The sequence below is a fragment of the Strongylocentrotus purpuratus genome, unplaced genomic scaffold (genome assembly GCF_000002235.5).
Source record: "Strongylocentrotus purpuratus isolate Spur 01 unplaced genomic scaffold, Spur_5.0 spur5_scaffold_8, whole genome shotgun sequence".
NCBI lineage: Eukaryota > Metazoa > Echinodermata > Echinoidea > Camarodonta > Strongylocentrotidae > Strongylocentrotus > Strongylocentrotus purpuratus.
In genome coordinates, this window is record NW_022145614.1 from 15,886,285 (window position 1) to 15,911,646 (window position 25,362).

Here is a 25,362-nt window from a genome sequence, read left to right on the forward strand (position 1 = left end):
TAGTGTTACACGTTTTGCATCCTGTATATTGAGTAACAATTATGGAGTAGTCTTACCCGCATTTATCTCATTACTATTTATTCATGTGCGATCTATGATACCAAATATATTACCGTAATGCTCGGTGTACCTACATAAGTATTTATGTTGTATAACAGAGTCCAGAAGCCAATAAATAGTAACAAGAATAATACTATTTGTTCAATGATTATTGTTTATTTCCTTTATATGATTCAATTAAATTGGTAAATACATGTGCATTCCATTGTGAAAATCTTCAGATTGTGTACATGTACATTAAGAATTGAAGTACGTCATGTTTGAGTTAGAATTTGAGTTTGAAGGTTATCATCCAAACAAAAGTACACTATATAACAATCAAATGTGAATAGTTGAAATTGAAAGGATACATGTCGAGACCTACCTTTGATTGAAAATTTGTAAAATAGAAAGCTTTTGCTAGCTGTGTTGAGATTTTACCACTTTCAACTGTGTGAAGGTATGATGCTGCCAAATGTTGTAGTTTTTCCCTTATAATTTTGTGCAATTTCTTGCTGAAAAAAATGGGTATTTTTGCACAAACAAAATGATTTACAAATGTAAACATATACCATACTCCATAGTAATATAATAGATATAATGACTGCCATGACAGGAATAGTTGTTTTATAGGCTCAAGGGGAAGTTCCATCCCGATATCACCCTGAGGCGTGCCGGGGGGCGATAGCAAAATGCAACATCCCCGAGAGCCGATAAACAGGGATGCCAGTTTTCAGGCAATATCTTGAATTCAGGCCCTGGCGAGTTATTTTCAGCCCATTGTTTAGGCCTTTCTTGTGTACAAAACAGCTCATTCTAGGTGATTTTCAGGCCCTTTGAACAATTCTAACTGGTATCACTGTTATAAAACAACTACTCCTCGAATGTTAAAGCAGTCATTATATCTTTTATATACCGGTACTGTAAACAAAAAAAGGGTCACAGAATACATGTGCGACTTACCAATCATGGGGATCTCACATCAGATTTAAGCTCCATTGCAGTAGAGCAGGAAAAGCAGAAGTAATGAATATCTAATCATGGGGTGCTCACATTTAAAAACAGCATCAAACTGTGCTCCAGTAGAACAGGGAAAGCAGAAGTAATGAATAACAGTTACTTATGGCGTAAAACTCTAAATTCGCAACATATTTACACAGACTGCGAGAGTCTCGATTACTTGTAGATGTTTACAATGCAGTTCTGGATATTGAATGTAGGGACTTGGACCTGCCGGCCGGCTTGAAACGAGGTGTTGATAACTTGCAGATAGTCTTCGAATATTTTTACGGAGAATTTCACGGACATTTTGATGTTCTTAATTCAGAGCTGCCAACTAGTACGGATTTTCCGTAATTGGTACGGAAATTAACGACCATTACGGAATGTTGTCTCAAATTACGGATTTAAAAAAAAAAAAAAAAAAAAGATTTTTTTTTTTTTTTTTTTTTTTTTTTTTTTTTTTATTTTTTTTTAATGAATTAAATATGATTTATCGTAGCGAGTGCTGTGAATAGGAGCCATTTTTCATGATAAACTGTGTTGTGATGACCTGAAATTCAATACTTAACATCTTTGTGTGAGTAAAATCACCAAAAATTTCAGATAATCATGCGTCCGCGCAGTGTTGGCGTGTCGTTTTTTTAGATTCATAGCGCCGCATAAGAAATTACTGATTTATACCCCAAATTACTGATTTTGAGCCTTGTGATTACTGATTTTCTGTTCTGGAGGTTGGCAGCTCTGTTAATTGCTCTCCGCAGAATTAATAAAGTCTTTATTGGTTACAGGCGCGTACGGTACGCATGGGGGGGGGGGGGGGTCTTACCCCTCTCAATTTTTTTTTTTTTTTTTTTTGGGGGGGGGGGGGGGGTGTTTTTTGGAGGACCCCCCCCCCTCATTTTTTTTAAAATAAACAAACAAAGTATATTATTTATAGTATTTATAGTATTTATAGTAATCGGTGACCCCAAAAAGGTGCTATTACCCCACCCCCACCCAGGCGCGGATCCAGGATTTCTTAGGGGAGGGGCGCGATTTTCTAATTTTAACCCCCCCCCCCCCCCCCGTTGAAAAAAATCCTGCGTACGCGCCTGATTGATCTTCATCAAGAAGTTCAAATCTAGCAAAAGTCTCTTCCGCCATTTTTACCTAATTCTTTGGACATAAAATAAAGTTTAGAAACTAAAAAATCAGAGATTCGATGTAGGCCTATAAGATCTTTGTTCGTCTGCGCTGTGTGCAATTATAAAACCTAAAATGTAGCTACCAAATTAATCGCAGACAAAAAGCACTGTATGGTAGCCGCGGTCGCACAAACTAAGTTTTAACACGTAAACCGATGGGGATCGCAGCAGCATTTTACTACTTTTCCGGTACCCGGAATCTTGCGGGAAACTCGACTCATGGACTATTGACCCGCACTGGCATTGTTTGTTTCTTTACGGGAATGGCTAAAATCACGACTGAAATTTCGACCAATCAGATGGCTAGATTTCTAAATAATAATACTAATCTTTTAGTCCACTCCGAATTTTATTAAACCGAAATGAAAATTCCTTTTCCCCAATTGATCGTGACCCCTGCAGCCGCTGAGCAGCGCCAGATCGACGTTGATAAGGTAATATAATAATAGGAAGGAAAGATATTGACAACGAGACTGAAAGACTGTAAGAGTGTGTCTTAAATAAAAGCATCCTCAATGGGGAGCAGCAAAGTTGACAAGCAGACGATTTTGGTGATATGAAATGTATTATTACTGATTTGCAAACTTTCGCACACACCTATGACCTTATAAAACAATTAGAAGGCCATGATCTGTATCACCCCTTGGGCGTTGTAACTCTGGAATATTATGAGGAAATAGGGGGAAACGGGACTTTAAATCACAACCCAAAAATCCAAAAATAACCTCTATCTGGTAATATCAACATGTTTTTCAAAATAAAATACATTTACAGTATACGAAACAACAACTTCCGAGTATAAGCCAGAACTGCACATCTATTTTCCATGATTTAGGCGAGTTATTATCTTCTGCGCATGTAGATTAACATGTGTAAAATTACTATTTTGATTCTGTCCCGGCTTTTTGGCGGTGACCATGATGAGATCAAAGTGTAGAAACATGTACGGAATGTTATTGAGACGACATTGACGAAGACAATCACAATGAATTCGTTAAGAAAACGGTAAATGTCCACTCGTAATAGGTCCGAGATTATAAAACAAAGACAGTCAAACAGACAGACACACACACACATACACACACTTTTTTTTTTTTTTTTAAATTTTTTTTTTAACAATTTTGTTTTATTTCTCCAGATGTGTAATACAAACCATGACATACAATTGAATAAAATAAACGTGTTCAATATTGATGCTTTTACATAAACATAATTAAACACAAACTTATTTGCAGTATAATATAACTTAACAACAAAGTAAACGTATAAGTACCTAAACATAATATGTCAATTGTAAATGTTATTTACTTATATATTACCAAAAAAAAACAAATCTGGAGATAATTTTACTGAAACAATCCTGCCCCCTCCCTGCCCCCTACATCACACAGACATACTCACCCTCTATCACACAAACATACTCACCCACTCACACACATACTCACCCACCCACCCACCCACCCCCCCCCCACACACACACACACGCACGCACACACACGCACACACACAACACACACGGTGACAATTGTTTCATAATTTCCAACTTTCTGATTAAGCATTGATTTCTATCAAGATCGCTGAATGTTTAAGTGGCATAACCCTGACAATCTTTTCCTTTTAATAGTACACATTCATTACCACCATAATATCATCATCATCATCATCGTCATCATCTCAATCTTCATCATCTTCATCATTATCATTATCATCATCATCATGAAGCACAACATCCGCCAAAACGCACTATAGAAGACAGCGGCCACTCAACTTTTCGTACGAGAACAGGAATTCCCGACAAAAAGTAACAGTTTGGGTGGGCCTTGTCGGAAATGGAACGCTCATTTGTGTGCGTGTGCGTGTTTTTTATGTGTGCGTGCGTGCGTGTGTGTGTGTGTGTATTTCTGTCTGTCTGGCTGTCTTTTTTCAAACACTATTTCATTCCTCACCCAGCAACTTGGCGCAAGTGAGATCTGGCAGTCTTGTAAAGAATGTCTGATGTTCAGTCATGTATGCAGAGATTCAAATGAAAATGGTACCTAATTGTACTGGGAGGATACTTCTATCAAGACACATCATGAAACCCATGATTAGATATTCATACTTCAAACAATACAACTTATAAAAAGTGGAACACATTTTCTGACTCACCTTGTATAGAAACAATGATATGAAGGCAGAAATATGGGAATCTAGAAGAATCTCTCGTAGGCCTATATCCCAGATGCTATGGAGGTGGTTTTATTTGTATTTGTAAAAATTACACAATATGTAGTTAACCTGAAACTTGACGATGGCCATCTGTTAGCTTACCACTTTTTAGTGATACGTTATTTGCCATATTTGTGATATTACTGAATGGGATAATTATCAGAGGTGAATGGGGCACATTTCAAAAGTAAAAAGGGCACTTACTAGAGATAAAAAGGGCACTTATGAAAATGTAAACTTATTGCAAAGGGAAATTGGGACTTGTCGAAGGAAAAGGGGCATGTGTTAATATAAAAGGGGCACTTATCATAGATGAAAAGTAATAGGGGTACTTTTCAAAATAAAATGAACACTTTTCATATGTAAAAAGGGGCACTTCTTACGAAGTTATATGGGCACTTCATACAAAGTTATATGGGCACTTCTGCTGAGTAAAAAGGGGCATTTTGGGGAACTTGATAAAGTGCCCCTTGTCCCCCCCCCCCCCCACGGAGTACCGCCTCTGTCTCTCTGGAAAATAAGTCTTATTCGATTCGGATTGCTACTAAAATCTCTCCTACTTGGATTCTTCGTTTTGAGTGGGAAAGAAAAGCAATAAATATGCACTCAAAGACTCTCTGTCAATATTTGCTCACCCAATACCTACTTAAAGATCTGTACCTCATGATAATTTGGGAGCTCAACCTCTCGAATTTGTCAAGGCTCTCAACAATTATTATTCTTGATGATAAACTTCAGAGAGGCACAATTCGAAAAAGAAATGCAAGAACCCCCCCCTCCTCCCACACACACACACAAAAAAATCTTGTTGAACCTCACCTTCCCATCATTAATTATTACCTTTCTGATTCCTTCAAAATGATTCAGCTTTGAAATCGCTTGTAACTTCTGAGCAGCCTTGGATAAAGACTAGCAAATACCGTCAAAACAGATATGAAATAACTTTGTAGTTCATCATAACTTTTTAAGGGCATATTTGTTTAAAAAATAAGTTTTCCATACTTTCCGAACGGAACTTTGTACTTAATATCGTCAAAAAAAAAATATATTTATGATTGTTTGATTAAATGATTTCAGTGCTATATATTCCATGGAGGTGGTTGACTAAATCAAGGGCACATTAATATAAAAAAAAATATATATTCCCTACTTCTCGAAAGGAGCCTTGTTTTTGATGTCATGACGCCAATAAAACTATGAAAGATATTTTTGATTGTTTGATTAAATGATTCTAGCGCTATATCCACTGAGGCGGCTGACTTCAAGACATAAACATCTTTTTGAGATAGCAAAAGTTGAAAGGGATTTTTTACTTATCTATTATATTAATTTATCATTATCATTATCATTATTAGTAGTAAGTAGTAGTAGTATGATTATCATTATTATTATCATTATTATTATTAGTATCATCATTCTTTTTGGAGGGGGGGGGGGAGGGGTTGCTCTCATACACACTCTCATATCCACCCGTGTCTAATCTGAAACTAACCCTAATAGCGAATCGCAGCTTTTCTGAAATGGACTCTAATGGCGTATGTATATAATAGCACCTGAAAAGATACCCTTTTTTGGTTTTTGTGCGACCAGTGCTTAAAAAAGCCTTTTTAGGGAAAACGTCGACGACGCCGTATAGCTTAAGGAGGCACCCTTTTGACGACTTTTTTGGGTGTGGGTGCGTGAGACTGAGGATGGGGGGGGGGGGGGGTGTAGGGGCTTATCAGGCAATTTTAACAGCGGTGACCACCCCCCCCCAATGTTATGCTTCAAGAATCGGTAAAAAATATAAGTCCGAATCCAACTCGCAAATCCAATAATTTTGGTGGGGAGGGGGGGGGGGGGGCTAATATCAATGAGTCAAAATTGCAACAGCTTCCGCGCTTCGCGAAGGGGGGGGGGGGGGAGAGCCCCCACCCGCACCTGACTCACCCCTCGGCGCTCCATGCCTCGCTGAGTCCTGAGGCCGAGCTCCTCCCCCCTCCCCCGTCCTAAAAATCTTCGTAAACCTTTGCTGATTATACAAATATAATTGGCCCTCATATTAAAAATAAAAAGATTGCCCGTCATAATAAATAATAAGTTTATGGGCCTTTTCATGTCACGTATAGTTTATAGCATCGTAAATATCATCGCAGAGCTCTGTATATTAGAGCTAGATGAGTTTGTGTTGTTGATGTGATCACTCGCAATTCACTCGACATGGGGAAGTTACAGGTATTTGAAGTTCTACTGGCTGGCAACCAAGAAGTCTTTAAGCCAGGAGATGTTGTACAGGGAGTGGCAAGGATAGTTGTATCAGAAAAAAAGGGAGGTATTCGTGGTGAGTAAATTAAAGAAAACTAATGTATGATACATAACAAAAGAGTGGGTTAGACCCCCCCCCCCCCCCAAGTCGAATGTCATGCCAGACTTTGTTGTGGCATCAACATCAAGATTTTTGAAATTTTAGCATAATTTCAAAAGTGTTTGTTCAAATTCCACGAAACAAGTACCTAAGGGTTATCAAGTATCACAAATCATATGACACAAATTCCAGGTCACAAAGTAAAGGTCAAAGGTCATTTTAGGTCAGTAGACTTGGATTATGTTTTCATAAGTTAATATGATAATCAATAAATCAATTTTTGTTATTCTTCATATTTCATGAAAGTTATCAATCTTGGTACAAATAATAGTAAATAATTCTTTTGATGATTCTTAGCCAATATTCACTTCAAAATGCTGATTATATATATATTTTTGTTGTTGTTGTTTTGTTTGGGTGGGGGGGGGGGCATGCTAATGGGCCACATTGCCTATAAATAATGTCCCAACCTCAATTTTTCCTCATATCGAATTGCGTAATGCAGGTGAAACCGCCAAAATCGTTTCCATTGATAAAGGTTTCTACTGGGTATACTTAGTATTTTTACACCCATGTTCAAACCATTTGATCCTACTGGTTTCTAGTGGATTCTACTAGTCTTCAAAACCATTAGAATCTACTGGTTTGTAAAGGTTTTTAATGGTTTCTTCTGGTTTGACCTTACAGTTCCTCCTGAAACCAGTAGACTCTACACTGGTCTCTGAAAAACCAGTAGGAATCAAAATGATGTCTCAACTGGTTTCTAAAGCGTATCGGGTTTAGCTGTCGTCAGGCTGGCTGTCATGCTTTCGGAAATAAAATCATCCTTACTTTTTATATCCGAGAGTGCGGCGGCTGACACAATGCGCTTGCTTGCTTCGTTATTTCTATTTATATATGTATATGTATGTACAATGTAGTAATTTATCAATATCTGTAATGTTCATTTACCAGCTGAGCACCTTTCGTACAATAATTTGGGTAAACTCATAAATAAATATTCCCACTTGTACTCCTACATTTTAACCTCTGACATATTTACCTCGAACATTATTACCTCTGACATTGTTACCTCTAATATTTTTACATCTGACATTTTTACTTCTGACATTTTTACACCGAGCCGTATTTGATATAATTTGAAGATGGTAATGCTAGTATGCTACCTTATTTAATTACAATGTTTGAATGAACCTGAGGAGTACATTTGCGTGCCCGTTCGATTTTGTTGCTGTTTCCTTTTTGATAATAAACTAACATGTACAAGCATAAATTCTACTATAGATGATGATCTCTTTTACATTATTTTCTTCTTCTTACACTGTAGGCATTCAAATAAAATGCGTTGGTAAGTCCTACACACATTGGACAGAGTCTGAGGGGAGTGGAAACAGTAGTAGTAGTGTGAGCTACACTACCAATTACGAATACTTCAAACAGGAGATCACTCTGCAAGGTACAGGTGAGTGGTGGGCTATTATAAAGGCTTGTAGGAGTGTGCTCTCATAAGGAATTGGACACCTTGGGGGTGTTTATCCTATAACAGGTGTTTTAATCACCAGGTTTGGCCTTCAATTTTATAACCAACAAGCTTTATGTACATGTAATGCTTTTGCATGTTCTCACAGTTAAGCCATTACCTGACACGGCACCAATGTCATTTGGCAAGGCATTAATCTACATTTGTCACTCAATACCCAAGAGAGAAATGGGGACCAGGAAGGATGTCGAAAGCCTTCGTGTTGGTAATTGCCTATAGATAAATGGATTTTATTAGGATCTTCGTGTCTGGCAGTTAAAAACTGAAATGAAAATGAATTACAACAAAAATTTCCTAACATTCACATAAAAATATGTGACCAATAGGTCACTTCCACAATGCCCTCAAATGCAATCGAACGGAAATAGCAACAAGCTTTTACACTCGCCCGCCGAGAGACGCTGCACTCCAATAGCCAGAACGCGGACCGCATACATCTTCTGCCGCTAGACCGGGCAAGCTATAATGCTCGTCCAACCAAGCAACGACTTAAGCTATGGTCGCATCACCTAAAAGTAGCCTGCTCGGCGTTCGGGCGGCGAGTTTAGAGCCGAATTCGCCCAGGCATCGAGCGGTGGCCGCCCGGGCACCGCTTGATTTTATGGAGCTCTCACACTCTGCCGTGTAGGCCTACCGTCCACCTGCCGGGCTATTAAAAAAACAACAGAGTCCAGAACGTTGGGTTTTGAGCGAACTTGTCCCCGGCCGCAAAAAAAAAAATCATAAAATTAATCTTTTCACCGTTTCGTTGCCATCTTCTGACCGTTCTCACCGGGCGCATACCGGGTGTTGAACGTGCTTCTACCGTCTTCACCGCCCAGATTGACTTTTGTTGAAAATTTTGGCCGTTTCCATACCGGGCCCATACCGGGTCTCGATACGTGTGCACCGGATTTGTAGCAGCCACCTACCAGTCACTTAGCGTCCCCTCACCGCTCGGAGCGTCCTGTGAGCGAGTCCCCGGACTGCTGACGTCATGACACGACTGCCATAAATACCCCGATTTGAACGGCAACGGTCAGCCCGCTCTCCATTTTTCATCACCGTTCTGTAACGGGTTATGAGCGTGTTGTGAACGTGTTCATACAGTGTGACCGTTTTCATAACGTATTCATACCGTCCTCATACCGTTCAACACCGTCCTCTTGCCGCTTACTTGCGGCCGGTGCCAGCCGGCCAAAGTTTTGAACATGCCCAAAACTTACGCCGGGTCCCACCGGGTGTAAATAAGCGCCAACGCCCTATTAACGTGTTGCCCGCTTTGATAACGAACCACCGTGTGCCCTCGCCGTTCTCCACCGTCCGCAGACATTTTCGCGCACGGTGGCACACGGTAGGCCTACACGGCAGAGTGTGAGAGTCACTTTAGGCCATTGCTCGGTTGCTGCTGAATTTTAAGCGCGGAGTTAAAATTCGGGCGGCGCCTGCTCACTTTCACTTGCCGCCCAAAGTATGCTCGACGCCCGGGCACCGACCTAATCGAGCGTTCGCCGTCGAGCGATTTAGGTCAAAAATCGAAGCCGCTGGGTCAAAGGCTGCTGAACGTTCGCCGCCCGGTCGCCGCCCGTCACTGGGCCCGTCACTTCGACCTAGCGGCTTTGATTTTTGACCTAAATCGCTCGACGGCGAACGCTCGATTAGATCGGTGTCCGGGCGACGAACACCCGGGCACCGAGCGTATTTTGGCGCCCCGCCGATCATCGGCCGGTTGCCAGGCAATTTACTTTAAATTAGCCAGTGGCCGGTGAGAGACCGCTCGGGTATCGGTCGGTCATCGGTCGGTCACTGCCGGGACGCCGCCCGGAAGTGACTGGCGGCCGACGGGAAATCGACAGGGCATCGCCCAGGCATCGCTGGTGCTCTACAGCATGCTTCTACTTCTAAAAAAAAAAAACCGTTGGGCGATGTCTAAATTCCAGCGGCGACCGAGCAGGCTACTAATCGGTCGGTCGCTGCTCTGATTTGTGACCATAGTTTAATGCACGCAATGCGCACCCGACCACCAAAACACAGTAAGCCTCGACAGGCGAATGCTATCCTTCATCTTACGAATACTTCAAACAGGAGATAACTCATTTAGTAGGAATACTCGCCAGGGAGTGGATATGGTGCACATTGTGCGTGAATGAATCTGATGACCGGGAAAATAATATCTCTAAAGCTCTTAGAGACGGTATTCCGTATTAAGTGCTAAATAATAAATCAAGATTATTATTATAACCTTACTTTTCCCCCACGTACAAGGATCCTTCAAGAGACTAGGGATATTTCTTGATAGGCCATCGGGTTTGCTGTGTGCATACTTGTACACACATCAATGGTGTTTCCACTAAGTCTGATGTTAGCGAATTAAGGCCTTCTGAACATGGAAACTAACGAATAAGCATGTTGCCGAATCCTTGCGATGTGTACTGTTTAACAGCATTGAATGACATTTATCCATTTCATTCCTGGATGATTCTCTTGTAGAGTAGTTGAGTGGTTTTAGCACTTAATTTGAAATGAAAAGGTCGTGGTTTGATCCCTGACACAGCACTAATGTCATTTGGCAGGGCATAAATCTACATTTGCCACTCCATACCCAGGAGAAAATGGAAACCTGCTAGGATGACAAGGCCTTTGTGTTAGTAATTGTCATATCCCCCTCACAGTAGCCATATGGTAGGAATACCTCCTAGGGAGTGGAGATTGTGCACATTGTGCGTGAATTGATCCGATGATCGCGGTAATAATATCTGTAAAGTGCTTTGAGATGGTATTTGTATTAAGCGCTATATAAATCAGATTATTATATAATTATAATTAAGGATCAAAGGTCACAGGGGCATAAAAGTGTTACTGTGACATCGTTAAAATCATTGAAGCAATTCAAGCCAAATTGGGATGAAGTTTCTTTGAGGTCAAATGTAAAAGATCCTAGCAGGTTATGAAAGTGAAACAAAATTAAGTTTTAACTGTGATTATTCAACTAAATATTGAATTCTGTGGACCAAATTGGCATCAAATATGGGTTTCTGGACATTTGGGTTGGAAATTTGGGTTCTTGAAGTCTGATATTAAAGGTATGATATAATAGAACAATGAATATACATATAGGTAGAGGCATGCTAGAGATGCCGTTCTATTATTTTGGTGGGGGCGGGGGGGAATTGGTCCCTTTATTGAGAATTGATATTCAGGAATATTTTCGTTCTCCAGGAAAGGATAACGGGTCTACAGACCGAATCAAATTGACTGCCGGAGAGCATCGCTTTCCCTTTCAGTTCCAGATTCCAAATATGCCTCTGCCTCCACCGTTTGAAGCTTCTTACGGGTATGTAAGGTACTACGTCATGGTTACAATCGACCGACCGTGGAAATTTGACCATCACACTCAGAAGATATTCAGCATCTGCACTGTGAAGGATCTGAACTACGAGTTTAATGTATTGGTAAGCTTTTGATCCTCCTTGTTTGCTGGATGAGCAACAGCAATGGGTCAGCTGTTTAGCTTTGGAAATCTAAACAAATTTGCCAATGTTACCGGTAATGTGAAATGGGAATCTAATTTTCTTTGTCGTTAATTCGAAAGAGGCTTTGAAATAAATAAGCTAAAAATATTATCTCACTGATGAGAGAGAGTTCTCACTGATTTAATGATTTTTTATTTATTTATTTATTTATTTATTTTTATTTTTTTAATTATTTTTTTTATTTATTTATTTATTTATTTATTTATTTATTTATTTATTTATTTATTTATTTATTTTTTTTTTTGGGGGGGGGGGGGCAATAAGATTACATGTATGGGAAATTCCCAGTTCTTTAATGAAATAGTTTTTCTAAGTCAACAAATAATGGTTGCATATGAATCCCTCGCATTCGGCTCCAGTGAGACTTTGCCTTCTTCGTTAAGCCTCAACCGCCAAGTCCTAATGCAGAGGTAGGCTTTAGGAGATGAGCAAACATCATGTAAATGCGGCCAGGAACAGACTATGGAACTAGTCTGCCCACTCCTGCTAGAGCCATGCACCCAAGATGACCTGGAAGCCGTGAACTGCCGTGCCAGAGCCTGTGTGGAGCGCTGGACGGGACTTGTGAAGTGACCTTCTAGTCACCAGGTTTAGAAGACAATGTGTTGCCTCTGCTGTCCTTTAGGACCCCCCTTTTCTGAAGAGACTTAAAGACCAGATGAAAACATTTATTAAAAACTCTGTAAGTTCCTTGCCGTGCATCAGGACCATTCTTCTTAAGGGAATCGCAAACAAAACTTGCTATCAGCCAATGTCTCTTTATAGGCTCTTTCGAGGCTACACACACGTAATAGGGTGACATGTAGATCTCTGTTTGAATGCTTTTGATTAAAAGATTCCTCCTAGTCAACAAGTTAAGAGGACAGTATGCTGTCTTTGCTGTATTTCATGACTCATTGTTTTGAAGGGCAGTTTAGATAAGAGAGGCTATATGTCATGTGAATATTTATATCTTGTTTTGCTGTTTTCCTATATACTAAGGTTCCTTCTAGTTACCAAGTTGAGAAGACAGTATGCTGTCTTTGCTGCACTTCAAGACCAATTGTTATGAAAGGAATGATTGACAAGAGGGGGTATGTACCAGGAGAGTACATCTTTGTTTCATTGGATCTTCAAAACAACAGTTCTAGGAGGATTACTGACATTACTGCAAAACTGCAACAGGCAAGTCTAAGTACAAGATAATTTATAAACATACAGTGTAGAAGAATATTATGCATATACATGTAATATACAGGACCAATTGAAAGCCTTAATGACAGAGAGTAGGGGCAAAAAGATGGTGGAAGCCTTTGTGATGCACATCCTGAAAAGCTATCACAGTGACACAGCATCAGAGTTGTAGCAGACTTACATGAGCGAACAAAAGAGCTGTCCATTTACCAGAATCCATTGTTTTGATGAGTGCAAGAACAATAGAGTATGTATGTATCTCATGCAATGTGCAGGGGATTACAGACATACTGAATTGTTCTTTCTCTGGAGAAGAGCTAGTTTACATGCTCAAACTTCCGGAAAAGAGACCGGATCTCATTCTCAAGCTGCCATGGTACTTGATATATTTACATGATTGAAAACCAACGACTATGCTTCACTGTAAAGTGTACTGGCCTCAAAGACTTTCAATTGTTTCTGTACATCAGTAATGGCTTTAGCAAGAACTATCTACACAAGCTGTACCTTCCGAAATATCTGGATAGCGAAGGCAACATGGTGTTTGGACTCTTTCAACGTTACTGAGGTTGGATAATTGTAATATCAAATACAATTATCCGTTCTACCAAGAGGAGGATCTCAGGGGTTTGGCATAGATGTTTTGTCACGTCTTCTCCAACCTTTGATGTTATGCATGCATCACTTGACTGTGTCTTTTGATCTCTTGCAGAGTGCACATTTCACTGCCCAACGTGACGGAACTGGCGGAATTCACCACAGACAGTTGGTCAAGACTGTGGCTAAATTGAACCTTTCTGGCTGCGAAGCGATGGGGTCAGTGAACTACGACAGGTTGAAGATGTTGATCCCTCCTATCACTCCCTGCGCCTACGAGAACTGTCCAAACATTCAAGTAGAGTATTATGTTGAGGTAAGAATGTGAAGAGGTTGATAGTCCTTTGTGAATGTCATTCTGTGTCACTTGAACTTGAACAACATGTAGAACTTGAACTTAATGTTTATATTCGTTTTTACCTGGCTACTGGGATCGAGAGAGCATTATCATGTAAGCAATCCCAATAGCCGAAATATACATGTACATGTATATTTTATGTCCCGTACTATCTGAAGAAGTCTGTATTTAAAGGATAATCCAGCGCTTGTAACAAGTTAATTTGAGAGAAACAGAATGGCTAAAGTTTGAAGTAATCAGACCCAACAAAGAGAAAGTTGTGAATTTTTGAAATCTGAGATCACTACATCTAATATGCGAATCTCAAATTGCAATTTGGTCAGTGGATTGTGACGTAGTCGTGGATAACCATCTTATAGTGTACAAAATTATCATGAATTTCTGATTCTTCTCCCAAGTGCCTTCACCCTCTGGGCATTACTAAAAATATATTTGGAGAGTATAATAGTACAGGTACGTCGAAAAAGATCATCCAGTCATCATAATTAAAAACATAACATTTTAGAGGTGACGTCACGCTATGAAAGCTACAGGTTGTGCCGCTTAAAACTTGCTGATAAAATCCGTCGAAATCTCATCGATCCGTGATGTTTTACACCCGGAAATATCAGAATTAGCATGAGCAACCGTCGAAACAAAAAACCATCGGAAAGGGAGCCTTATTCTCTTCGTCAAAAACACGGAAAACGAGATTTAACATCTTCCCAACCTAGCAGCGGTGCCGCACAGAAACCAGCAACCCAAATCACAGAACAAAGCTCACGCCCTGTTTAGAACGACATTATGGCGTCGAATGGTAAGTCTGTTAGTCGCACTGAATTTCTTGAATCTATTAACAAAATTATAGAGAAACTTGATAGTGTTAATTTGAATGTAACATCAATGAGGAGTGAGATAGCAGAAATCCGTAAGACGCTAGCCGATGTGGAAACTGCGGCCACGGACACAGCAGCAAGGCTGACAACCATAGAAAATGTCACTTTGCCTAAAATGGAGGAAAAAAAGGAAAGAATCTGAAAGTGAGTTGAGAGAGATTATTCTTGCGATGGAGATTCATGACAGGAAGATGAATTTGTTAATGTACGGCGTCGCAAGAAGCAACGATGAATGTGTGGCTAATGTTGTTCGGAAGAGCTTTGAGGAGATTGGGTTTACACATGAGGAAGCTCAAAACGTCATAATTGTGAATACACATCGACTTCGTCGACGGCCGTTTCAGCACGTTCAAGGAGAGGAGCAAAGGATGCCTACACCTGATCCCATCATAGTTCGGTTTGCCATCACGCCTGTCTTGTCAGCATACCAGAAGTTGCGAAAACCGGATACAACGAGGAATCAAGGAGCACCCCGCCCTGCTCGCCCAGCTTTTAGAATAGTTACTGATCTACCTGCAAAGTTAAAGAAAGAGCGGTTCTTGTTAGAGAAATCATCGTATCAAATCAGACGAAATGATCATAAATACACCAGAATCCGGCTGGTGGGCACCAAGTTGCGACTAGAAAGTAGAGAAAAGGGAACAGCAATGGCATGGAGGCAAGTGGTTGATTAAAGTACAAAAATGCATCAAGCATATGTCAAACAGAATTCACTGAAGAAACGAAAACACCTTACATTTCGACATTGTAAGATTAATGAAACTGCCCTGAAATGAGGACTTACATGAGCCATAAGTAGGGACTTTTAGATTTGCACGTCGATAGCTTTGACTGCAACGTGTGACGTCATTTTAAGGCACTGCGCATGCGTTACGTCGTGTCAGTCTGCGATCGAGAATGCGTCAACCTTGATTTTCCTAAATCTAGTACATACATACATATTGATATTCATATAGCGCCTTTACATGCTCAAGGTACTAGTATGCCGCGTGCGCTTAAAATATACAGTTCCTCAGGTAGACAAAGGAACATCCCTTCCCTACTATTATGTAAAAATGTGTAGAACAGGTGCCACATGCATATTCACCTGTTCTACACATTTTTACATCATAGCAGTGAAGGAATGTTCTTTTGTTGAGGGTAGAATGAGGAGCTGTATATTTTGTCCTCTTTCTTTGTCCGTGATGTTCATAGTGTTACTTCTTGCATGCATGTATATCGTCGAGTGCAATCTAAAAGATTTCTAATTGTAGTCAACATGGGCAGTTAAGTACGTTGACACGCATGATCAGTCGGCGTTCGTCGTGTTCTCGTCCATTCAATCTAAAAGTCCCTATTATGTCAGGAGGCTAAGGACCGATTTTTTTTCCTTGTTTTTGCCTTCGGAGAAAATAAATCGGAATAAGTCTTCCTCAGAAAAGAAAATACACAGGTGTGAATGTTTGTTCTACATAATGTATGCCAGTTCGAAATACCTGGAGACGAGTACATAAGAAGTGAATCTTAATGATGTGTATACACTGAATCGGTTTTATGCGGTTTTTTGTTTGTTTCCTGTTATAAATATGAACGAGATTTCGAGTACCTATGACTTGTGAGGCGGTAACCTTCAATTGAATCTTATAGGACGACTCAGCATTTAATGTCAAGCACCCACGGCACTGGAGAAATGAATACTACCTTGTCCTTATTTGAGAATACTATACAAAATGACTGTCAAGAATTTGAATTCTCTGGATTTTCATTTTTTTCATCTTAAAAGTAAATACTGAATTGCTTGTTCGTCAGTGCTGAAAGAAATGACTTTATTCATTTAATTTATCGAATTGGTTCTTTCGTAAAAAAGCGATGTGTATCGATACAGCACTATTCTTTTTGTTAAGTGATAATATATAGATATTTCGGAAAGATATGAGATCATATAAATTGGTTTCTCTTTATGCTGTGAAGCACCAGTATTGCAAATCTAAATGTGAGTGTTTAAATTTGATATATCTTTGATTTTCTAATGTAATCAATATATCAGGGTAAAGTAAAACAATCAGCAACTTCTGTGACATAGATCAAGATCATAAAAGAGTACCCATCATTTGCTCGTGTTATATATATAATATACAACTTATGTGTTTAGTACTTATTGGTGTTGCTATTGGCTGGATGCCTAAAAACTGATGTTGAGTACTAGTGTATGTCTATTACATAATCTGCTAAAGATTTACATGTAATAAGAATAGATATAAGAGCATTTTTAATGATCTTTTTCCTTGTTATTAAGGATGCATATAAGAAAAATGACAAATCTTCTTGAACGAAGCTGAATGTTTTGTTCTCCTGTACCTCCGGAAAAAGGTACGAAAAGAAATTGGTTCTTATTAAAATAAAAAATTGCTGTCTCTTTCAAAGAGAAGACGTATTTAATCAATAGTTTTAATCATATGAAAGCAACGTGTTCTACACAGATTAATTCTTTTTTGAAGATGTCAGAATATTGATGTGAGACTTATGAAAGGCAAGAGATCATATAGTTTTCTTGTTCTTTAATTCTCAGAAGCAGTTCAACTGTATAATTTTAAATACGTTGATAATCATTATAAATCCGAATATGGAGGTTAATATTTTAATTATCTTTGTTTTTATATCTTGTTATCCAAAGCCAGGTTAAAGGAATATCATATAGCAATGTATATACATGTATGATACGAATTAAGACTATGATCAAGGGCTAGTCGTTTCCGCAAAAGTACTACGGTCAAGCTATCGATCTTTTTATTATATTTGACCTCTTCTGTGAAAGGGGAATTTGTATTTAGGTTACCCGTGTGAATCATAGGAGGTCGCACATTTGTAAATATGTAAAATAATTAAGTGTATACATTTCCAGGACATGACAAAAGTTATCATACAATAAGCAGGATTGTGTGTGATTTAAGCCGGTGTACCTTCTTTCAAGGGAGAAACGTTTGATACATTTCCCCTCTTAGTTGGATTGGTGGGGTTTCGGGGATCCACAGCAAATATGTGGTCACCTGTAGCTGTCTTAGTATTGCGTCTTGTCTCACTATCAGAGACATATGTGTTTTTGTTTTGTAGTTTCGTTTGTGCTAGACATCGCTGTAATTGTCATAGGTGTTGCAGTGTAAGCTGTTTCGGTGGACTAGTGCTTAGTGCTGTCAGTGTTATTTGTTTGATGTTACAAAAGAAAAACTCCACAGGATTTGATTTTCATAGTACCGAGGTAAAGCTAATATTCAATGGCTAGTTTCAATATAATTTCTTTGAACTGTCGAGGTTTGGGAAATAGCGAAAAAAAAATGATGTTTTAGAATTTGTTAAGTTAAAAAAGTTCCAAATATGTTGCTTGCAAGATACACATTTTGTAGCTGAGGAAGAAGCTTCTATAAAACGATTTTGGGCAGATAATTGTTTTTTCAGCCATAAAGCGTCAAATGCCAGAGGTGTTGCTATTTTGTTTGGGGAAGGGGTGCAATTTAATGTAAATAAGATTGAGCGATCAAAAGAAGGGAATTTTGTTGCGTTAGACCTACAGATATAAAGCTATGACATAACATTAATATCCTTGTATGGTCCTAATCACGATAGTGTTAGTTTTTATGCAGATATTGAAAGACTTGCTTTGGATTTTGATAATCCATTAATAATTTTATGCGGAGATTGGAACTTGGTTCAAGATTTTGATAAAGATACATTTAATTATATTCGCCTTAATAATCCTAATGCCAAGAAAAAAGTCGATCAAATGAAGAATGATTTAGATTTGATAGACCCATGGAGAGAATTACATGTCCTGGAAAAAACGTTTACATGGCGGCAACCTACTCCCTTTAAGGCGGCTAGATTGGATTATTTTTTGGTCTCCACTAAACTACTGTCACTCGTTAATAAAATAGAAATTTCACCTGGGTACAGATCCGATCATTCCATGGTCAAGCTATCTTTGAATATAAATCATTGTAGGGTAGGTCGAGGTTACTGGAAATTCAATAATTCGTTGTTAAGGGATGATAGTAAATATGTGGAAAAAATTAAAGATGTCATTCAACAAACGATTGAGACCTATTTTGTCCCATATAATAACAATGAAAATAGATTTCAGGTAGAAGGACAAGATACACAATATGAATTTACTGTAAATGATCAGTTATTTTTTGATACGTTGTTGACCATAATTAGAGGTGAAACAATTTTATACTCAGCCAGAAAGAAAAAAGATTGGTAAATTTAGAATATGATTTAGAGAAAGAAATTATAGCTTTGGAGAAGGCATTGATATAAAAAACGGACAAAAATAGATCTTCAGTCATATTAAATGAAAAGAAAGTTCAGTTAGAATCACTAAGAAAAGAAAAAAATGGAAGGAATAAAGATGAGGTCTAAAATTAAATGGATGGAATATGGCGAGAAACCATCAAAATATTTTTTGAATTTAGAAAAAAGAAATGCTGTGAATAAACGTATATGCAAATTGGTCACTACTGAAAACAAGGAGATAACATCGCATGATGATATTATATCAGAAGTTGTATTATTCTACTCTAAATTGTATAAAAATAATCCTGTTGTTGATGTAGACTTAAATACAATATTAAATGATCCAGATATAAGTAAATTAACCGCTTCAATGTCACAGAAGCTCGAAGGAGAACTCTCCATCGATGAAGTTCATCAAGCACTTATAAATATGAAAAATAATAAATAACCTGGTCTAGATGGATACACCGTCGAATTTTTCAAACATTTTTGGAAAGAATTACACATATTTTTAGTGTGATATTTGAACTCTGCATATTCATCCGGAATGTCCTATACACAGAAGTTAGGAGTCATAACTTTAATTCCCAAAGGAAAAAAAGATAGACATTATTTGAAAAATTGGAGACCCATATCTTTATTGAACGTGGTGTATAAATTAGGTTCCTCTTGTATAGCAAACAGATTAAAGAACGTACTTCCTTTTCTTATACATGAAAACCAGAAAGGCTTTATGTCAGGGCGCTTCATTAGAGAGAATATCCGTTTGTTATATGATTTATTATTGTATACTGATATCAATGACATTCCTGGTTTATTGCTGCTTATAGATTTTGAAAAAGCATTTGATTCTATTTCTCATGATTTTATTAGAAAAGTATTGCACTTTTGAAAGTTTGGTCCCTCTATTGTATAATGGGTTAATGTATTCTATGAAAATGCTCAATCCTGTGTATTAATCAAAGGACACCTGTCTCCAAGATTTTCAATAGAGCGAGGTTGTCGTCAAAGAGATCCCATGTCAGCTCTTATCTTTCTATTATGCGCCGAAATACTAGGTCTCATGTTTAGAAATTCCGATTCCATTGTTGGTTTGAGCTTACCTGGTAGACAACTTAAAATAATTCAATATGCAGATGATACTCTTTTAACATTGAACGGGTCAGTAATGGAATTAAACAGTGCATTAAACATTTTAGATAAATATAATGCAATGTCTGGTTTTAAAAGTTAATATACAGAAGACACATGCGATTTGGATTGGAGGATTTAAAAACAAGAAAGATGGTGTTCTTTTGAATAGAAATCTAAATTGGGTGTTTGATGATTATTTCAGATATTTAGGTATAGACTTTTGTACGGATTTGCCCAAATTGATAATTCACAATTATAATGAAAAATTTAAAGAAATAAAAAGTCAAATGACATCGTGGTTGAGACGATACTTAACTGTTCTTGAAAGAATCACTGTCGTCAAGTCATTGTTGGTATCCAAATTAAACTACCCTTTTTTGTCCCTCCCTAATCCTGGTAAAAATCTTTTGAAAGATATAAATGCTCACTTTTATAGATTTATATGGGGGGAGAAACCTGATAAAATAAGTAGAAATCAAATGTCACAAAGTTACTCAGACGGAGGGGTTAAAATGATAGATATATACACACATTGCCAATCATTAAAAATTTCCTGGATTAAGAGATTAGTAATTGGCTCAATAGATAGCAATATCCTCTGTCTTTTGTAATCTTTCTTGCCTGAACGGCAAGATTTAAAATTATATATGGGAAACAATTATTTTCGGGAACTGGCAGGTAAAACAAAGAACCTTTTTTTTGAAAGAAATGTTCATGGCTTATAGTACGCTCTTGTCCATGCATCATAATAACATTTCTTGCCAACCCTTATGGAATAATGATTACATTAAAATAGGCAATAGCTCAATATATAATAAAAAATTGTGTCAAAAGGGAGTTCGTTTTGTTAACGATATTTTAGACACAAATGGTGATTTTTTTCTCTCTGGAACACTTTTAAGAAAAGTATAATATTCAAATAATTTTTCTTTTTTAACGTGGATTATGCGATGCAATTAGACAAGGGTTTAATAATTGTACTATTTTTAACAAGGTGCCACAACCTCTTTTCCCAGATACAACGGCATTTATTATGAAACGTATTAAAGGATGTTCACATATCTATGCAATTTTATTAAAAAGAAGAAAAGGACTATGTAAAAGTTTTCTTAAATGGAAATGCATTTTCGACCTGAATGATAAGAGTTGGGAAACATATTGTTCTATTGGATTTAATTGTACCATTGATGTGGGCTTACGATGGTTTTAGTTTAAAGTCTTGCAACGCATATTATATATGAACGATCTATTGTTTAAAATGAATTTAGTCCCAAGAAAAGAATGTACATTTTGTAATGAACAGATTGAAACAGTTATACATCTGCTATGTGATTGTACGCATGTTAAAAATATTTGGGGTAGGTTTTTTCATTTTTTCATTACAAGATAAATTATTTGGTTTAAAAGGTTCAAATAATTATGCATTGAATTGTATTCTGATTGTGGTGCGACAGATGGTGTATACTTGCAAAATAAAGAAACAATTGCCCGTCTTTGATAATATTAGAGTTTCGATTATAAATTACTTCAAAAACGAAAAGTATATTGCAAATTCGAATTGTAGAAATAATAAATTCACATGAAAATGGTTTCAATTCAAGAATTTGTTTACTTAAAATGATATTTTTTCTGTATTTGTTTTTCTTTCCATGAGTGTTAGAAATGAATTATTGATTTGTTAGTTTTCTGTTAACTCAACAGCTCAACAATACTTGTATCTTGAAAAGCCAATTTTATTTCATTTATGTTATTATGTAAATTACCTTGAATATATATTTTTGTATGTGTTTCAAATGAAAATCAATAAAATCTCTGAGGAGGGAAAAATATGAAGAAAAAAAACAAACATTTAAGTCACTTTGTGTGTTGGAACAATTAAAATTAAAAGTTAATTTTTTTTAATTTCTTAAGTTTCTAATGTTTTGTCATTTATAGTCTGCTTCTCTGAATTTTCCTCCATCTTTTAGAGTTATTTGGTGTTAGGGTTGGGTTTCCCTTAAAAACAGAAGAAGTTTATAAAGGGCACTAGCTCTCATCCTTTGTGCATTATCTAGGTCTTTCCAATGACAGATGAAAGCTATATATCACCTGAAAAATTCCTGTGTAGTCACTGTAATACCCCCAATCTCCTAGATAATACTAGAGTCAAACTGGCAAACGAGAGAGAAAAAGGAAGATCAAATTACAGTTACCAGTCTAGAGCAAATAAATGCTGAACTAGATGCTCGGCGACTGTTTTATATTGACATATGATGTACACAGACAGGAAGGTGGTGCATAAGGGAAGTATGAAGGTGCTTGACAAGGTTTGTTCTTGGTATTAATGCAGGTACCATTCGAGCATGATCCCATCTAAGATCACCAATACAAAAGAGAACAGAGACATCAATGGAAATTTCTTCTTCTTATATTCTCGAAAATCAGATTAAGGGAGATGTTTCTGGAACACGTATAGGTGCTCTTGTGAATCTTCCAGTTGTGATTGGCACAATTCCAGCCTTCCAGCACACCCTAAATGATCCTTCTCAAAACCCTTATGCAGTGCAACCCATCCCAGGCCAGCCTGGGGCACCCCCGGGAGGGCAGTCAGGATTCCCTCCAGGGGGGCAACAGGTATACCCTCCAAAGGGGCAACAGGGCTATCCACAATCAGGACAACCTGGAGCGCCCCCACCAGGACAAGGGTATCTCCTACCTGGGGCACCCCCACCAGGACAACCTGGAGAGCCTCCACCGGGACAAGGGTATCCCCCACCTTGCCAGCCTAGGGCACTCTCACCAAGGCAACAGGGATACCCTCCACAGGGGCAACAGGTCTATCAACCTGGAGCGCCCCCACCGGGACAAGAGTATTTCCCACCTGGCCAACATGGGGCACCCCCACCAAGGAAACAGGGATACTCTCCACCCGGACATCCAGGATTGCCCCCACCAGGGGCTGGGCCATCTGGATACTCCCCACTAGGAGGAGTATCTGCTGAAGAGGGTAAGAATTGGTATACAAATAATAATCTTGAAAAAATACAACGTAGAGTATGTAAGATTATTTTAGGGCCTAGTTACATTACCTATGCTAATGCATGTCAAGTATGCAATTTACTAACTCTTGAGGAGAGGAGACTAGCACTTTGTAGAAAATTCGCAAAATCCCTTTCAAATCACTCTATTTGTCAGACCTGGTTACCTAGGAAAAAAAACACTAATATCACTCTTCGCCGTATTCCCATTTATCAACAATTTCAATTCAAAACGAAAAGATTTAAAAATAGTCCACTGTCATTTTTAGTTGACATACTCAATAAAAGTTGGGAAAAATTGTTTTATTTTGTACTTTTATCGTTATTGCAGGTATACTAAGTGCTTGTATCCTCCCCAAAGCAGGCTGTTTAAAATGTACCTATTTTAATCTTTTTACCATGCTTGTATTGACTTTTATAGGACATTTGTAAACAATTACACATGTATTTCTGGAAACTTGCGCAATGTGTTTATGGATTTTAGTTACAGAATCTAAGTCTTATTTTTGATATTGCTAGTTTTTTTACACGTATATATTTAAAAGTGTTATTTATTGTGCCGAACATGTTAACATGAATATTCCAGCCAAGGCTGTCCTTCATGTACAATTGTATTTGTATGAACCATGTTTCTGCTATAATTAAAACCATTTTTGAATTGAATTAAAATGAATAAAAGACGCTGAAACGATACCTTGTGTGTCTCTCTTTCTCTTCAAATATAATACATTATTATACATTAGGATACATTAATGAAACATTTATGATTCATTTAAGGCATCCTAAACATCATGTTGTATCCCTTGAAAATATATTTGGAAAGTAACTTTTACATTTTGAACAATTATGTATTGTCAGATCAGTTGATTATTATTATACATTATGATACATTATTGAAACCTTTATGATTCATTTAAGGCATCCTAAACATCATGTTGTATCCCTTGAAAATATATTTGGAAAGTAATTTTTACATTTTGAACAATTATGTTTTGTCAGATCAGTTGATTTCATGATGGTTCGAATCAATTTGGGAGTCATTGTGTCAGAAATATGGACAATTTTTAGTTAAATTCAAACATAAGTTGAAGCAAGTCCCATTGCAATGTTTAAACGTGAACGTAATTATTTTACTTCTAGTTTAAACTTGTATGCGAAATTTACTTGAAAGGTTCAAGACTTATTAACAATTAAATTTCAACCAATTAAATGCACACTTAATTTAGATCATGTTAGACTCTGACTTTCAAAGTATAAATGATAGTAATTTATGTAATTTTTCTTTCAACTTTGCGAACATTGAATAGCTGCAGGTTTGCCCCCACCTCCAATGTGTAGAGCCGCTGTTGGTGGGCCACAGGAGGTTTCAGGCGAGAAAGGTACTTTTGGCAAAATCTTCTATGCACCGCAGTACCCTTACTACGATCCAGACACGCTGTATGCCTCAATGGGCATTCCCCTGGGAGCGACCGCTTCATCAGCAGATGGTGGGCCACCACCCCCAACAGTTATGCAGCCAATGAGCATTCAGCAACTGCCCCGGCCATCAGACCCAATCAGCCAATCAGCATTCAGCAACCACCCCAACAGACCTAATCAGCCAATCAGCATTCAGCAACCACCCCAGCAGACCTAATCAGCCAATCCCCATTCAGCAACCGCCCAACCAGACACAATGATATCAAACAGCTTGTGTGCATTTAGCAACTATCCTACAAGTCTTTAGTAGACACCGGGCATTTAGTAACGGCTGTATAGTACTAATCAACTCTTGAGCGTTCAGAAACCACCCTGCCATACATAACAGGCCATTTGGTCATTCAGCATTCAACCCTGCAAGTATTTAAAGGTAAAGACCAGTTCTGGTCATGCGATTGCATTGTGAAAAAACGTTGTGGAAACGATCAGAAAAGGTTGATCATCTAGCATATAAGTATTGGTGTGTACTGCAAGGTTCTGGAATCATCAGCATGATAAGAAATTTGGCCCAGTCTTGGTAAAGTTACAAGCACTGTACACAGAAAGATGCATATGGGACTAAGCGTCACGTGCGCGATATCTATCCGGTCCGGATAGATATAATAATTTACCAAATATATCAATTAGTAGG

General features: G+C 38.0%; 1 protein-coding gene across 1 annotated transcript; it reads left to right on the plus strand.

Annotated features, from left to right (window-relative positions):
* Positions 1 to 6,632: 6,632 nt before the first annotated feature.
* Positions 6,633 to 25,172, plus strand: LOC105437210 (arrestin domain-containing protein 1-like). The gene is made up of 6 exons (XM_030975663.1): positions 6,633 to 6,753; positions 11,516 to 11,748; positions 12,778 to 12,993; positions 13,715 to 13,915; positions 22,660 to 23,221; positions 24,560 to 25,172. The coding sequence occupies exons 1-6, from the start codon at positions 6,633 to 6,635 to the stop codon at positions 24,886 to 24,888; spliced, it is 1,662 nt and encodes a 553-aa protein (XP_030831523.1). The 3' UTR covers positions 24,889 to 25,172.
* Positions 25,173 to 25,362: the final 190 nt, after the last annotated feature.